At 42.4% G+C, this 16,836-nt stretch overlaps 2 protein-coding genes across 2 annotated transcripts; both read left to right on the top strand.

Moving 5' to 3' along the window:
- Nucleotides 1–221: 221 nt before the first annotated feature.
- Nucleotides 222–1,216, top strand: LOC109429252 (uncharacterized). Its single transcript, XM_019705164.3, has 4 exons — nt 222–322; nt 400–546; nt 619–789; nt 927–1,216. The coding sequence occupies exons 1-4, from the start codon at nt 272–274 to the stop codon at nt 1,089–1,091; spliced, it is 534 nt and encodes a 177-aa protein (XP_019560709.2). The 5' UTR covers nt 222–271; the 3' UTR covers nt 1,092–1,216.
- A 9,825-nt stretch (nt 1,217–11,041) lies between these two features.
- On the top strand, nt 11,042–12,270 carry LOC109623244 (uncharacterized). The gene is made up of 5 exons (XM_020077734.3): nt 11,042–11,162; nt 11,235–11,448; nt 11,502–11,665; nt 11,725–11,845; nt 11,905–12,270. Exons 1-5 carry the CDS (start codon nt 11,111–11,113, stop codon nt 12,023–12,025), a joined length of 672 nt encoding a protein of 223 aa, XP_019933293.3. The 5' UTR covers nt 11,042–11,110; the 3' UTR covers nt 12,026–12,270.
- Nucleotides 12,271–16,836: the final 4,566 nt, after the last annotated feature.

The following is a 16,836-nucleotide window of genomic DNA, read 5'->3' as shown; positions in this document are numbered from 1 at the left end:
ATTTTCTGCCAAAATTAAAATGACAGAGCTGCAATAAATCAGGTTTCAAGCGTTCCAAGCCATTCCTCATTATCGATCTTTAGCTTTTGTGTCCATTAAATTCATTCAAAACTTTTCCATCGGAAGTTGTCTCTAATGGCCGAGTAGATAATCTGAGTTTTTGGTAATTACTACTGAAGCAATGCCATTTTTGAACGGGTATAAATACGGCATCGGTTAGAATGTGCATCAGCAGTTTGGAACGCTAGTAGTACAGGTGATCGTTCGAACAATGAAGAAGCTTATTACTTTGTTGGCTTTCGCCTGCTGCTCTGCGCAAATGGTAAACATGGTTATCAAAATGTTTTAATAAAAATTTGAATTTTGTGTTACTTTTAAAATTTTCTGTTTTCCATATAGGTAGATGCAAGCGTCCGTTTCTCCAATTTGACCTACGACCTTAACCCGGAATATGTGACAGGAAAAATCAATGTCAAAGTCGATGGTGGTGTGTATTCCATTGGTATGAATTGTGATCTGTTGAAGAAAATCGATGGAAATTTCTGGGTAAGTGACTGTTACAATTATAAAATGTGATTGTTTATTATCAATGTAATCTGACATTTGTCATGCCATTAGGTGACACCAGTATTCTCCAAGAAATTGGGGAAGTCGTACACACCAATCATTGACCTGAAACTAGACACGTGTAAAACCGATCCTGCTTTGGCTGAAAATCCTCTTATACGGTTTGTTTCAACGGAAGCGAAAAAGTTTGTCAGTTTTGGCCTGATGTGCCCATATGAGCCTGTGAGTTTACTTACTACTATAATGTATCGAGCCTTCCTCCATCATATCTTTTCCATGGTTTATACGATACTAAATCCACCCATCCATCAAACCAAGAGTCTGTTTGCTCATGCTTCCAATATAATTCTTTTCTCCAGGGACACTACGTAGTAAATGATTTCACCTTTGAGAAAAGCAGCTCTTTGATGAACTTTATCCCGAAGGGGAACTACCACGTGAGCCTGACTTCACGCCATCAATCTCCCGGAAGCAGCGTACTACACAAGGTGATGAGCTTGTCATTTTTCGCAGATGTCGAATAAGAGTCCGTACCTGACCGAGCGATGAAATGTTATTCAGGTTCCTGTAATTGCAGTGGCATCTAATCAATATGTTCCTCCATGAAAATATATAAAAGCAAAATCAGAAAATAAAATATTTTAGAAACATACCACGTCACACCGTTCACACTTTCATCGATCAAATAGAAACATGAGGTTACCCTTTTCTGTCAGGAACAGCTAATTTATCAGAGGTTGAAGTAAAAAACATACATTAATACTTTCATTGCCGGCCACGCCCATCTTCTCCGTTACGAGGATAGGAAAGGATGTGGTGATGCTACTTTACAATGTGAGACCAGAGGTAGGTTACGAAGTGGAATCACGCCGTTCGGAGGAATTAACACCGGGAAAACACGGGATTATCGGGGACGAATATAAAAGCACGCGGCGACGTTGCGATCGTTTTATTAATTGACAGATGGCAAAACAAAGTATATCAAATACAAGGTATGCGCTTTATAATAGAAGTGCGCGATCTAGCAGCACAAGGTGGTTGATAGAGGGGTGCACCGTTGTACCGTCTAACACTCCTCCTCAACGTAAGGTCCTCGATCAGCCACGAGTCCAAGATGTTCTGCAAATCTGTTGTGCTTCACCGCACCGAGCGGCTTCGTAAGGATGTCCGCCTTCATAACCTCTGTAGGACAGTACTTGAGGCTCACGACTCCACGTTCGACCAAGTCACGGATGAAGCACTGTTTAGTCTCGATGTGCTTCGATCTTTTTGATGTCCTCTCCGATTGAACAAAGCTCAGACACCCTTGGTTGTCCTCGTGCACCAAGGTGGCGTCCGTTTGCCTTTCGCCCAAATCCTGAAGCAGCCGCCTTGTCCACATCACCTCCTGGCACGCCTCGCCAAGGGCGACGTACTCAGCCTCCATAGATGACAGACTGACACAGTCCTGTCGTCGACTCGTCCAGGTAACTGCTCCTCCTCCGAAAAATAGTACATATCTGGTCATAGACTTCCTGGTTCTGGGATCACCGGCCCAGTCGGAATCGGAAAACGCCTCCAACTTGCCAGCTGCATCTCCTCCAAGTCTCAGTCGCCAATCAGCAGTCCCTTTAAGGTACCGGACGACTCGTTTAGCCGCCGTCCAGTCGCTCTCTCTCGGGGCTTCGAAGCTCCTTCCCAATATGGAAGCACTGGTAGCGATATCGGGTCGAGCGCAGGTAGCGATATACATCAGGGCACCTACTGCGCTACGGTACTTCGTGTTATCCGTGAATTCTTCACCTTTCTCCTCCAGCTTCAGGTAGCCTAAGTCCATGGGTGTTCGTGCTACCTTCGCGTTCTCGAGTCCTAGGCTCCGGATCAACTTGTGAATGTACTGCTGTACACCCAGACTGAAGACTCCGTCCTTAACTCTGCGAATCTCCAACCCCAAAAAGAACTTCGGATCCCCAAGCCAGTTCACCTCGAAGTGGTTCTTCAGTTCCTCGTACACCCGTGTAATCTCCTCCTCGACTGCGCAACCGACCAACAAATCATCAACGTATACAAGGAGATACACTTTCCGTCCGTTCCGGGTCGCGATGTACAAGCAAGGGTCGGTGGAACTTGCAGTGAAGCCCATTGCCTTCAACACACTGGATAGCTTCTTGTTCCAGCAACGGGCGGACTGCTTAAGTCCGTAAATGCTTTTTCGCAAATGACATACCTTCTTCTCCTGGCCGCAAACTTCCTCTTCAATCTTGCCATATAGATAAGCTGTCCGGATATCCAGGTGTTTCAATACCAGCCGATCTCTCCCAGAAATCACCAACAAGGTACGCAATGTCAAATAACGAGTAACGGGAGCGAATATCTCGTCATAATCGATGCCGAACTTCTGCACGTGGCCTTGGGCCACCAGACGAGCCTTGAAACGCGATACCTCTCCTGCTTCATTCTGCTTGACCTTAAACACCCAGCGACTTCTCACAACCTTCCGGCCGGCTGGCAGATCCGTGAGTTCCCAGGTTCCGTTGCGTTCATGGGACCGGATTTCATCCTCCATCGCCTGCCTCCAGGAGTCACGTTCCGCACAGTTGACAGCTTCGTTGTAGGACACCGGCTCTTTCACCATTTGCGGGGCTGTACCCACCACAAAGTCGGAATACCGGTTGGGCGTTTTGCCACGATTCTTCCGCTTTTCACGCGTTTCACTCACTGATTTCAAATTGTCATCGTCACTCATCAAATTGTCATTATCATACATCGGATTGTCATTGTCACTCATTGTTTCGTTTTTGATTGCCAAGGGATCTTCTACCATCTCTGCCTCTTCCGCCAGGTATTCTTCACACTCACCAAAATCTTCGTCATTTGACTCTTCGCACTCTTCGCCTGGTACAGGGTCAGCCCGCCCCTCCAGTTGCCGTGCCGGTGTGAACGGAATGCCGCCCTCTTCATCCAAGACTCCCTTTCCGCTAGCTCGATCGTCCGCCTCGCCCATTTCGAGAAACCGCGCGTCTCGGCTTATGATGACCTTCTGCGTGGCCAGATCAACGAATCGATAGGCCTTGTGTTGGTCCGAATAGCCGATGAATACCAGCTTCTGGGCTTTCCCGTCGAACTTTCCGCGTTTCACCGATGGGATGTGAACCCACGCGCTGCTGCCGTACACCCTCAAGTGATCCAACCTCGGTTTCCTGCCATGCCACTTCTCGTAGGGAGTAACATCGACCGACTTCGACGGCAGCCTGTTCTGCAGGTACGCCACAGTAAGAACCGCCTCACCCCAGAAGCTATGGTCCAGCTTGGCATCGAGCAGCATCGCCGTGGCCATTTCCTGCAGGTACCGGTTGCGCCGCTCGGCGACGCCGTTCTGCTGGGGTGTGTAGGCCGTGGTGTATTGGGCCTTTATCCCCTCAGCAGCGAAGAACTTCTGCAGTCTCGCGTTGACGTATTCGCCCCCGCCATCTGATCGTACAATACGTGGTTTTCTACCAAAAAAGTTTTCTACATACCTGACGTATTCCATTAGTCGATCGGCCGCCTCGGATTTCTTGCTGAGCAAGTACACGACGGTGTACCGGCTGTAATCGTCGATTACCGTCATGAGAAATCGCTTTCCTCCCGGTGTGGTGGTGCGCATCGGGCCGCACAAGTCGGTGTGCACCAGATCTAGGACTTGTGTTGACTTTCTTTCGGCCGTTTTCGGAATGGCCGTTCGAGGCAACTTACCCTCAAGACATACCTCGCACGTGAGGCGGATTCCACAGTCCTTCACCTTAACACCATCAGCAAGCTTCTCCGCACACATCTTCTGCACTACCGTGGGGTCTCGGTGCCCGAATCTTCGGTGCCACTGATGTTGGCACAACTCGTTGTGTTGAGCACTACTCACTTTTCTCGCGACTTCGGACACTTGTAGATGGTATACACATCCACGAAGAAAACCCCTGGCAACCATTTTCCCGGAATCGTCACAAATGTCGCAATTGTTCTTCGCGAAAATCACTTTCAGTCCTTTCACGGTAAGCTTCGGCACTGATACGAGGCTGCTGCTCAGCGACGGTACGTACAGCACCTCGCCGAGAGTAATTTCCGCTTTACCCCCAGAGCCATCAACCCCAAACACAATCACTAATTCTCTTCCGGCAGCTTTCACGGTGGAACCGTCAGCCACACGTCCGGAGTAGCGGTTTCGTCGAGCGAGTGAAACCACTTTCGATTGTTGCTCATGTGAGCGGTCGCACCACTATCAATAACCCAATCACAACTGTGTTTTTCCAACGCCATGAACAACATCGCACTGGTACACTCCGCACTGGCTTGCTTCGCCTTGTGTTGGCTCTTCTCTTTTTCTTTTGGCTCTTTCTTCGCTTGCAGCAACCGGCAGTTACGCCGCAGGTGGCCTTTCTTCTTACAAAAGAAGCACACCGTTTCCGCGACACTGTTTACACTGTTCACGTCACTTTTCATCACGCGCTCATGCGAGGATCCACCACCCCGCTCCTTTCGCCTTTCGTTTTCGTCGAGGAGTTTCGATTTGACGAGCTCGGTTGTCAAATCCTTGTCAGAGCGACTCTCTAACGCTGTCACGAGCCCGCCGTATGAGTCGGGCAAACTGCGAAGCATCATCGCAATTTTCATCGGCTGCTCCAGCTTCAAATCGGCACTCTCCAGTCGACTGAACAGCTCCTCAACCTCGAACAAATGCGCCTCCATGTCCCCGCCTTCCACAAGGTTCAAATTGCACAGTTTTCGTAGCAAACTCACTCGAGAGGTGACCGTCACCTTCTCATGGTAATGACGTAGCGCTTTCCAAAAGTCTTTCGCGTTCGTCGCACCCTTCACGAGGCTGTATTGATTATCGTCAATACAGAGCCCCATGGTAGCCCTCGCCTTTTTGTCATCGGTTGACCACTTTGACGTCGCAGCGGCTGTGGATCTTCCACCACATACACGCTAGTTCGGTAATACCCATTAAATGGGTCCTAAGCACCCATTTTTTGCAACAGTACTGGGCTGTCAAAAAATGGGTGTATTTCTGACAGCAAATAATGGGTATTTTAACCCCATTATGAAGTTCGCTTTCTCAAGCTTATAATGGGTAAATAGTAAGCAAGTTAGTTTGACAAAATTTATCGCCGTCACTCCGCCATTTCTGTTTCGTGTTTTGTAATTCGACTTGTTCAGTGAAAAATATTGAATAAAGTTTAAACTTACATCAGAAAGCAGTGAAAAATACCTATCTCCACCACTATTATTCAACACGTAAGTAAATTTTCTGACTCGTTCAGCGATAAACTTATCAGATTATTATTTTTATTTGTAGGCGACAAAGACTTGAAAGGCGTTCTCATTAAGAGATATGTACGGCTGACTTACATATACTCCTCAGGAGCTGCAGATGAGGAGAATGATTTACAAATAATGTGTATCTAACGAGAAAATTTAATAAATATGTTCTATAGTGTAATTTAATTGTATTATTTTTATTGTTCTATTATTGTCTAACTTTTAAATCCCTAACCTCAATCTGGAACATTTCTCCAATGGGGCATTTTTACTCATTTTCAGTATGTAAACCGGGGTAAAAAATACCCATTTTATGAAGTTTGGGGCGAAAACCCATTAATGGGTAAATGGACTTAACCCATTAAATGGGTTAAGCCACTTTAGTTGGAAATGGGTACTAAAATACCCATTAATGGGTATTCTCAAACTAGCGTGTACCAAAGATCTTCGCGAATTAGGAGCATCTCCATCCTGAACTTCCATGACTGCCAGTTTTGGTTGTTCAGTTTGGAGAATTTGCTCAACGCCTCCATCACGACACACACGCGAGCAACAGTTTTTCGGTCCGGCAAAGCACACGCACACTAATGCACCGCGGTGGCTCCCGCCGAAATCGAGCCGAATCGCGACCAACTTTGCACCGGAAAAATCGACCGAAAAAACACTTATTCCTCGGAACTTCCACTGGGCCCATAACCTGTGAGACCAGAGGTAGGTTACGAAGTGGAATCACGCCGTTCGGAGGAATTAACCCCGGGAAAACACGGGATTATCGGGGACGAATATAAAAGCACGCGGCGACGTTGTGAATCGTTTCATTAATTGACAGATGGGAAAACAAAGTATATCAAATACAAGGTATGCGCTTTATAATAGAAGTGCGCGATTTCGCAGCACAAGGTGGTTGATAGAGGGGTGCACCGTTGTACCGTCTAACATACAAGAGGTCAGTAACTCACCGACGCCCGCGTAGGTGTCAAGGAGCTGTATATTTGGAATGGGTTGATTTGGGATCCACTATAAGCGAGTGAAGCGAAAAGATTCAAATTGTATAAGTGTAATTGAGTAGATCATGTAATGTGTTGGTATGTAAGTGTTTTAGTATATTTAAACACCAACGTTGGAAGTGACGTAGCTAAAAAAATTGTGATCTCATGATCATTTTTGCTCCAGTGATGGGGCACAGGCATTTACACTGTGTCCTGGCTAAAAAGCCAAGGCTTAAGCGCCAAAGCTCGTTCTCTGAAACGATAAGAAATATGTTATATGGATTGGAAGGGATAGTAAGGAAGGGATTATATATATTTCTAGACGAACATTTGAAAAGGGCCTATCTGCTTTTTGTAAACAAACATGTTTCTGTCTCTGCAGGCAGGCCCGTGCACATAAGTGGCGCCAAGGGAGGGATTTTCCCCAATTTTGGCAAAAGTCGGAGGGGCGCCTAGTGTATGCCCATCTGCATCTACCCACGCACTTCAACACCCTTAACAGATAGCTTGAACTCGTTCTGATTAAGGGTGTGGATGTGCGTGGGTGGATGCAGATAGGCCCAACAGAGACAAAAATATATTTGTTTATGCAAAGTAGATAGGCCCTTTTTAAATGTTCGTCTATATTTATTGAGATGCCAGCGACTCAGTGATGCTCTCGTAAATAGAAAGGAGGTGGGATTTTGGTGCGGGAGTAGTATGGAGTTCAGTGTATGATTAAGTTATGCGACTGGATTAAAAATGTTCGCTTTAGTTAATAGACATAATTTCAGCCCAATCTGAACTTTTAATTTCAAAAATATTCACAAAAGTAATGAACTATGGATGGACCTCACCGAATTTGTTGAAACGGGTTGGGAAACTTTGTACTCTTCATTCAGGTTACATCAGATCGTCGAACTCTTCAAATTAACAATTTCGCAATTCATCGGATTTGCATCAATTCAATGAGCAGATAATGACAATCCGCTGAGATCCGTAAACCAGGATAGGTGCTACTTTACTTTGAGAGCCTTTCATATACCTGCCGTTGTCTTCTTCCGGGTTTAATAGGTAACGGTTCACACAAGTTTCACATAATAATACATAGGTATACGTAGCAATAAGGTAAATTTAAGAGACGAATGCCGAGAACGGTAAAGTTTCTCTAAACAAAAAAAAGTAGATTTTTCTAAACTTTCACACATAATTAGACACACGCGGACGGAAACCTGTGGAAATGCTCCTAGAACACTAGGCGAAAAAGCAGGCTTTGCCCCATTGTGGATGTTACGCCAAGAAGAAGAAGAAAAAAAAAATTAAGGTAGACATTTTCATGCGCGATTAATGGCTTGCCAAACTAACAACACACCAAAAAAATAAAACATGATTACAGTGACCGGCACAAAAAAAGATCCACCATATAGTGATTGCTGTTTCCAGTGAAAAATACATGCAAAAATGATAAAATATATCCTTCAATGAATGCACTTCAATCATTTTACATTGTTTTAGTGATCTGTGTTGATAAATATTTGGTTCTTGAGGAATGAAATGATTTCTGATAAGATTGGGAATATTGCTTAAAAATTGGGTATGACAGAAAAAAAGATCCACTTAGCAATTAATTCTGAAACTTCAAAATTTCGCCAAATTTTCACAATTTTTGCTTCTTGATTTATGCTGTTGTGATGTTTTTGACTTGTGAAATTTATTTTGACATGAGTTTTATCAATTTTAGGGTGATATGCGGCGAGTTTATTTTTCATGGTTAATATAATAGGTAAAACTTTCCCTAAACTCCAGAAACTATCTTTAGGCAAGAATGAATGCTATTAATCTACAATACAACAATAATTCAGCTTGCAGACATACAGAAATGTATTGTTTTGAAATTTTTTTATGAGGTTTGGTCGACTAATGCAAAGAAATGCACATGTTGTGAAGATTATTAAGGATTATTTTATATTATTCGATATTATTTGATAACTCAAAACACTCTCATGTTTGTGTATCGCAATGATCACCTCCATCTGCTTGTTCAAAAGCTTGCTGGAGGTATATTCTATAATATACACATTGATAATTACAAATTTTAGGAACAAAAATTTTAAAGGCAAAAAAATAACTAGGTAGGACAAATGGTAGAAAGGACAGAAAGTCGAAATGTCGAAATGAACACAGGGTTAAGGGAAATAATGAATTAGACCATAGATCAAAATACGCTTAAAACTTTTATTTTGTCTGTCTCATGCCAGATAGGCTAAAACGCTTTTTTGTGTGAAAATCCTCAATTGTTTGTTTAAACCGTAACGCTCGACCGGAATCCCCCTCCACCTGAAGAATTTCGTAATTTGTCCTAAACAAACTAGGACAGTCACTATGTTTATATATTTATTTTTTTAATGTGATTATTGTTTAATCGCCGCGATTTGATGTGCTGGTGCTGGCCCCGGCACTTACACATTTTCGTCAGTTGCTTTTAGCTGACCCTCTTCTGGGACAATAGAGCATTGAATTAAGCTGAGAGGTAAAAAATAACGTTGGATTCTACCAATCCCTCTTGAAATAAAGAACATGTAAAGTTTATTTAAGGACTTCCGTACATGTTATTAAAAATATTCTCAATATCCAGAAATGCACCCATGAATTCCAGGCACTCTTAAAGAACAAACTTATTAGGAGGGTTCCTAAATATTAAATTTATAAAGGGGTTCAATAAACACCATATATAGCTGCATAAGCTTCTGTCGTCAAAACATAGAAATTTCAGGATTACGAAAACTCATTCTGATACCACGACATGTATAGTTTGTAAGTATCATTCGTTTTAACAATATGTAGATATTTGTCAAAATCGAGTAGCTGGCTCAAGAATCAAAGGGTCGTTGACCAGAAAACCAGAACTTTGATTAACTAGAGATCCCAAAGTGTTACCGGTGGTTTTAAATTCCCAAGGTTCTTTTTCATAAACCTCCCTAGTTGCTAGGGTCACAACCACGCTGGTCTTGTACAATAACATCGAGGCTGTATAGACTAAAGTCAACTTTTTGTAGGGTAATTAAAGTGAATGAAACTTCATTACTAAAGAATTCTTCAGATTTTCCAGTGTTTTCCAGTGTGGCCAACCTCAGGTCAACCTTATACCATTTCTCCTTATGGTACATTATGAACCACTTCGTCGCTGAAGTGCTAACTGGAATGGATCGACTGTGTGCGACCAAATCTTCGCTTCGCTCAATTTGTTTGAAATCTTTCGCTCGAGATGACGCGTTGGTTTTACCCATCAGCAAATACAACTCATGCATACATAATTGTCTTAGGGAATCGCGCCACTTGGGCGGTATCTTCTATATTCGTCTGTTTTCCACTATAAGTCAGTCAATTTTGAACCAATTGACACAACTTTTGGAATGTGGTGAGATAGGTATAGTATCTACCCGTGTACAATATGTCAAGTCAATTGGTTCAAATTGACTGAGTTATAGTGGAAAACAGGCGAATATAGAAGCCACCGCCCAAGTGGCGCGATACCCTATTAGCTATCCGATGAGCACATCCACATTTTGATTTAACCGTGTGGCGTGAGCATCTTCAAAGTTTTGTTTGATTTCCTATATTGTCTACCTTTCTTGTTATCGGATAGGTGTCTCACGTGCATTTCGTTAAAATTAATATCTATATAAGTTACGAGACGAAGATTATTGTTGTGTGATGGCCAAGCGTTCAAGGGTTGGAATGTTTGAAAAAAAAAAAACAAAAAAGTTTTACGTGAGCTTGTACATTTACGTTTGTCATCCACGTAAGTTCAAACAATTCAAAAGTATGTACTTTATGCGACTGCTTTGCATTTAGGACTTTTTTGCAGATATTTTTTTCCAACTTATTATTTATTTAATATTCGCTGCATGTATGTCATGTGTCACGTTAGTGAAACATGTATCATTAATCAATCCTTGCTACCGTATTCTATATTTCTTAGGAAGCAGATTTTGATAATGTGTCGAACTTGAGGGAACCGTTTTAGAGCAGAATAAACATAAAAAACTATCCAGAATACCTTTAATAGATGCTAAGAATATAAATACTAGATTATTCTAAGTTGTAGAAAACATAGGATTAAATATTTTCAAACAAGTCTAACTGGTAACAAAGATAACTTGTTTATTCAAAAATCTACAAATTGGCAAAACTAACACCCTCAGCCAAAATGTATTCCATAAATAATGAAACATTCGACGCTGGACCTTCCATTCTACCTACAACCATCCGCAGTACAAGACATAACAAGAAATTCAAATATGAGTGGTGCGCTGATATTTATTCTAACAGTTGCAACCATATTCGGTGGAGGTGAGGTTTAACGGAGAGTTTTGTTATTCACAGTATACATTCTTAACTAACAAGTGCAATTTTACAAATTAGTTATCCAAGCTGCACCACCAGATGCTGCTACTGTAGCGCTTCTTCTGTTCAGAGAAAGATGTGTGAACGTAAGTGGATCGGATGAAGGTTTTTATCAACTGTTCAGTTCCGTCGAGCCTGCCAAAGCCTGTTTGTTTGAGCATGTGGGAGAGTTTCAACAGGAACCCCTGCCGCCGATCGATGATTACGAATCGAGGAAGGAGTTTTTCGACAGGTGAATTGCGGTTTTGTGTGGACAGTTAGTGTATTGAAGCAATTATATTTCAGAATTTGCCCAAAGGTAAATGAATCAGTGAGTTGTTTTGAAGATGTTATCGAAGGAGCAGCCAAGTGTACGACAGAAGCTCACGACAAGCTGACCCCTGTTATCAATGACATTTTACACGGACTTGTCAACTTAATTTGCCAAGATAGCGGACAGCTTTACTACGGTATATTTACATTCATATGAAAAAACTTGTAGTAGTTAACTGATTGTTTCCTTTTATAGATATAAATAGTGCTGAATTCGGTGAATGTTATAGTCAAGTACAAGCAAACCTTATCGGATGCAGACCTTCAGAAGCCACCGGAACGATATCATCTATTCCAAACACTGTGGAGCAATGCCGGTAAGACAAAGGTTCCAATTCAAATAAGAAATGCATTTATAAATTTTACGTTTTTACAGATTCGTGGTTGAATCGCGCGACTGTATTAAAGGAATATGTAGCTCATCAACGTTGGATCAAATAGTGAACGAAATTTCCAGAAAATTATTGAGCGCTACTAAATGTGTAAATGATGTTTAAGAGTTGATTTCAAATTTGTACCTCTGAACTTCAGAGTCTGAAGAGCTATAATTATAATTCAATACAAAACCACGACCGGTGATCTTATTCATGAGCAGATCCTTGAAAACCAGAAAGTACCACTCAAGCTTGTTTTTCATTACCTACTAAATAAATCTATGAAACATGGATAGGCTGGGGTGGTGGTCTGAAAGCTTTCGCTTCTAATTTAAATGCAAACGTCTAGAGTTTCACCACTTGTCCCGTGTTTTTTTTTTTTTCACTACAAGGAACCTCAAGGAATACTCTCGAGGTGGTAGAAGAATTCGTCTACCTCGGTTCCTTGCTAACGGCTGACAATAACGTGAGCCGTGAAATACGAAGGCGCATCATCAGTGGAAGTCGTGCCTATTATGGGCTCCAGAAGAAACTGCGGTCAAAAAAGATTCACCCCCGCACCAAATGTACCATGTACAAGACGTTAATAAGACCGGTGGTTCTCTACGGGCACGAAACGTGGACGATGCTCGAGGAGGACATGCAAGCACTCGGAGTTTTCGAGCGACGGGTGCTAAGGACGATCTTCGGCGGCGTGCAGGAGAACGGTGTGTAGCGGAGAAGGATGAACCACGAGCTCGCTGCACTTTATGGCGAACCCAGCATCCAGAAGGTAGCCAAAGCCGGAAGGATACGGTGGGCAGGGCATGTTGCAAGAATGCCGGACAACAACCCTGCAAAGTTGGTGTTTGCTAACCATCCGATTGGTACAAGAAGGCGTGGAGCGCAGAGAGCACGATGGGCGGACCAGGTGGAGCGTGATCTGGCGAGTGTTGGGCGTGACCGACGTTGGAGAGCTGCAGCTGCAAATCGAGTATTATGGCGGCAAATTGTTGATTCAGTATTATCATGAATTTGATGTTAACTAAATAAATGAATGAATGAACCTCAAGGAACCAATGAGGTAGCGGCTTGGGACTAATAGGCATCTGTATGATCTTCTAGTTATAGGCAAGAATGGCGCCAGCTATTTCCGGTGGCAGGTCAATGTAAAGAAGAGGAAGAAAATGATGATTGCAATCACTTGTCCACGGCCCCGGTCTGCACAAGTCCCGAGCAGAAGAAAATATCGGCAGCATAATAAAATATGTTATTTTGGCCTAATAACTGTATAATGGAATCAAAAATTTTTATGTTATTAGCATAACATATTATGTTATAAACTTGTCTGTGTAAAGCGGCAAAATAACAAATATCATAACAAAAAAATGTTTCTAGAAGAGTAATTCAATAACATGTTTTGTTTGATCAATCACAACTTAATAACAGGAAATTTGTGAACTTGTTACTGTTGTGTTATTCTTCATCACATATTTGTACATTCTCTATAGCAGAATAATAACTAAACATGTTCTACAACAAAACATATTATGTATTGAAATGTTATCTTGTGGATATATCCCAAAAACTTGAATATAACAAAATATTATGCCTCTCAAGAAAAATCAGAATATGGCGATTATCTGCCTCTGGCTTCTGATATTAGCGCGACAGTCACTAATCATAACAGCGTCACCAGATTTAAAAGTATATAATTCCATTATATGGGGTTTGACAGCAAGAACACTCATTCCACTGAGCCACTCTTGCCGTTCGTCACAAATACATTCAAAAACATCTGTCACTTCGCGAAACCCACGTGCTTTTGTTTTTGGCGGGAACACTTTTCTTTCGTTTTGTCTTGCGACTGTCATGCGTCGGTATGCCTTGCGAGCGTACGACCGCCGCAGGATTCTAATAAAAGATAAGCGCGACAATAAGATTACCCAACAAAATATGTCATTAAAAAGATATATTTTGATAAGCTAACAATAACAAATTATGATATAAAAACAGGCTATGTGATTATGTTGTTATCAATTTGCTATTCTCCTCTGCTCGGGGTTCATGAGGATGTTGGAGTGTTTTAGAATATGATTGTGTGGCATAGTGTTCACACATTGTTACGTGTATGCCAGGCGTAAGTCACAGATTTGTGTGTTGATTACTCTGTAGATGGTAAAAAAGACAATTACACCGCCTTCGACCTTGCGGCCTCTACAGACTGAACGTTACCATAGAGAACAGACGTTTAAGCTCGAACAAAAATACGTCGAAATCGTGTGTAAAGGATTTAAGTGTACCTCAACGCCACCAACGGAGACTGCCCCACATATAAAATCCATTTGACCCCACGGTGGCAGTGTTCATCTTTAAAATACACTAGCCCACAAAGTGACACGAGCGCCAAACGGCCAAAAACGGTGAGCACTGCAAACAAATATGACAACACAACAATGTAAGTGATGGGACGCTAGCGCCACGCAACGGGAGCATAACCACATACCCTGAAATGACCGTTACAAAGTTTTACACAAGGCAGAAAGCGAAGATAGACGTCTGTTCTCTGTGACGTTACTAACATATGACAACGGACAACACATATTATAACACGCAATGGCCCAGTGGAGAATTTTCCGTTCGACGAAAAGTTTTCCCCGACTGGAGCGGGAATCGAACCCACACCCCGAGGCTTACGAGACAGCTAAACGACTGACGCTGCTAACCGCTCGGCCACGAAGCCCACATGATGTAACATAGTTCGCTTGTTTACTTTGTCACTGCCGATGACGCCCACGCGTCTGTGGCATGGACGTCCGCACGCCCTAGGCCAGCTCACCTCTATCGATCTCAGGGCCGACAATTCACACTAGAGAATACTCACCTTTAGACCACTCGGACAACTCAAATCTGTTCCACCTTAAACCGCCACCTTTAGTGCATGCAAAAGGAACTACGCGACACAAGCAAAATTGAATTTTAATGACCTAATAATTTATTTAAAACTCTAATTTTGGTGACCTAGCTTTTATTTCCACTTATAAGCACTCAACTCACGGTTCTCGACGACTCTCGGTGACTCGCAGGGCTGGTATCGGGGACCACGTGTCCCGTGGATGTGTCACGTGGCCGGGCGGTTGCTCGGTAGGCCGGGGGAGGTGGGAATCCGATGACTTGGCTTGAGGTGGCGGGAATGACTTGGCACAGTCCTCAGGAGCGCTCGAGTTGGCCGTATTTCGACGGACGGCCGCTGGACAACCTGGGAAGTCCCAGTGCCGATAGTTTGGAGATTTCCTATCACTAGCACTCTTCAACTCGTGTCGTTTCAGTCCTTAGACCTTCACGGCTACTCACTACACGGTTGGAACTTTGTGAACAACGATACTCAGTCGCGAGTTAAACTCTTTGTCGATTAGCGAACTGATAATGTAGCGTGTCACTAACTTTTCACTTCGAGCAGGTTAAACCTGAATATAACTTTGGAAAATAGCACTCTGTACACTTTGAAATACTTCCCAGGATTAAGAGAGCTCATGGTGGGTGCAGAAGGTTTTTATCCCCTTTGGGTAGATTTCCCTCCTATCGGATGATGCATAGGTTCCACGCACACATAATTTCCCAATTAGAATCGTATTCCTCACACACTGCTGGTTTCGAACAGTTGAGTGCTGGTCTTGGTTACAAGATAGCCGAGTATGCGAGTCGTGCTAACGCTACCTATCTTCGAATGCCCTATCTGATTTATTCATTTTATTTCCATAGGCAATAGGGTTCTAAAATATGCATATTTACTCGATATTATTTTAACAATTCAAAATGTCCTTTTGCATGAAATTTACATTTACTAACATTGGTGTTATGATCATAAGGCAAAGCACACCAAAGGGCAGATTTTATGGTGGAAACTTCTTCGAAGGTTACAATGTCCTCCTCCTCGGGGAAAAATTACTCATGTCGAATTCGTTTTTGAACCTGGGTTGGAACTGGATTGGCGGAAAATGTGTAAACAAACAAACGTCAAACAAACTCAAACAAACTTTAGTACAAGCGAAACCGAAGTCGGGTTGGGGTTGAAACTGTGATCTCATCCAGTTCCAACCCAGGTTGGAACTGAATCAAAAACGAATTCGACATCAGTTTGAGTAATTTTTCTTTTATTGTAGTTTATAGTCAATTCCAACAATCTTTACACCTGTGGGTAGTAGGTGCGGATCAAGAAATTTATTAATAACCATTGTTTTAAGGTCCTTTGGATACACATTTGTTTTTAGATCTTCAGTGGTCACGATACGATTTATTCATTCTATTTATCCTTTTCTGAGAAAACCTGTCTCTCTATCAAAGTGCGTTCAATTATTCTCCCTCACTCCTTGAGGAACGCTAATACTCGGTACGTTTCCTGATTACCAGTGCATTCAATATTACTTCATTCATACTTTCATTCATCTGTCTTTCAAACGGGTACCCTTTACACTATCATCCATTCTCGTTCATTCACACATTCGCGCGACTTTAACCTAACTTACTACTACCTGTACATTGACTAATTCTAAAAGATCCTTAATTACTCCGGGACCATAGACGCAATCGTCTTATGGTGAAACTTAATCAATCGCTAATTAAGTTAAAAGAAAGGCTGGTCCATTTCGGACGCAGACAAAAACTTAATTTGATTTTGTGAAGAAATTCAAATTCTGTGCTCGATTCGAACTCATGACCATAATATGCGAGAGATGTGAGCTGATATTCAAATTCGAACAATCGAAACGATCTATCAAACTAATGACAATCGTTCAATCTTGTTTGGTTTATCAAAACAACTTCTACTTTTCATCTTACTAGGAAAAATGTGAAAATTTTATTGCTTTCGAAGGAAATCGTGACACGGTTTTCGATCATTCTAATGTTTCTAACGCTTGTTCTCGTTTGTTTATTTTTTTAGTTGGTTGCTGGAG

Source organism: Aedes albopictus, chromosome 3, assembly GCF_035046485.1.
Source record: "Aedes albopictus strain Foshan chromosome 3, AalbF5, whole genome shotgun sequence".
NCBI classification, from domain to species: domain Eukaryota; kingdom Metazoa; phylum Arthropoda; class Insecta; order Diptera; family Culicidae; genus Aedes; species Aedes albopictus.
This window is presented reverse-complemented; position numbering and strand designations above follow the sequence as displayed.

Coding starts and splice junctions, on each gene's coding strand:
- LOC109429252 (XM_019705164.3), top strand. CDS start 272: ATGAAGAAGCTTATTACTTTGTTGGCTTTCGCCTGCTGCTCTGCGCAA. Junction 323..399: donor CCTGCTGCTCTGCGCAAATG/GTAAACATGGTT, acceptor TTTTCCATATAG/GTAGATGCAAGCGTCCGTTT. Junction 547..618: donor AAATCGATGGAAATTTCTGG/GTAAGTGACTGT, acceptor TCATGCCATTAG/GTGACACCAGTATTCTCCAA.
- LOC109623244 (XM_020077734.3), top strand. CDS start 11,111: ATGAGTGGTGCGCTGATATTTATTCTAACAGTTGCAACCATATTCGGT. Junction 11,163..11,234: donor TGCAACCATATTCGGTGGAG/GTGAGGTTTAAC, acceptor TTTACAAATTAG/TTATCCAAGCTGCACCACCA. Junction 11,846..11,904: donor AACACTGTGGAGCAATGCCG/GTAAGACAAAGG, acceptor ACGTTTTTACAG/ATTCGTGGTTGAATCGCGCG.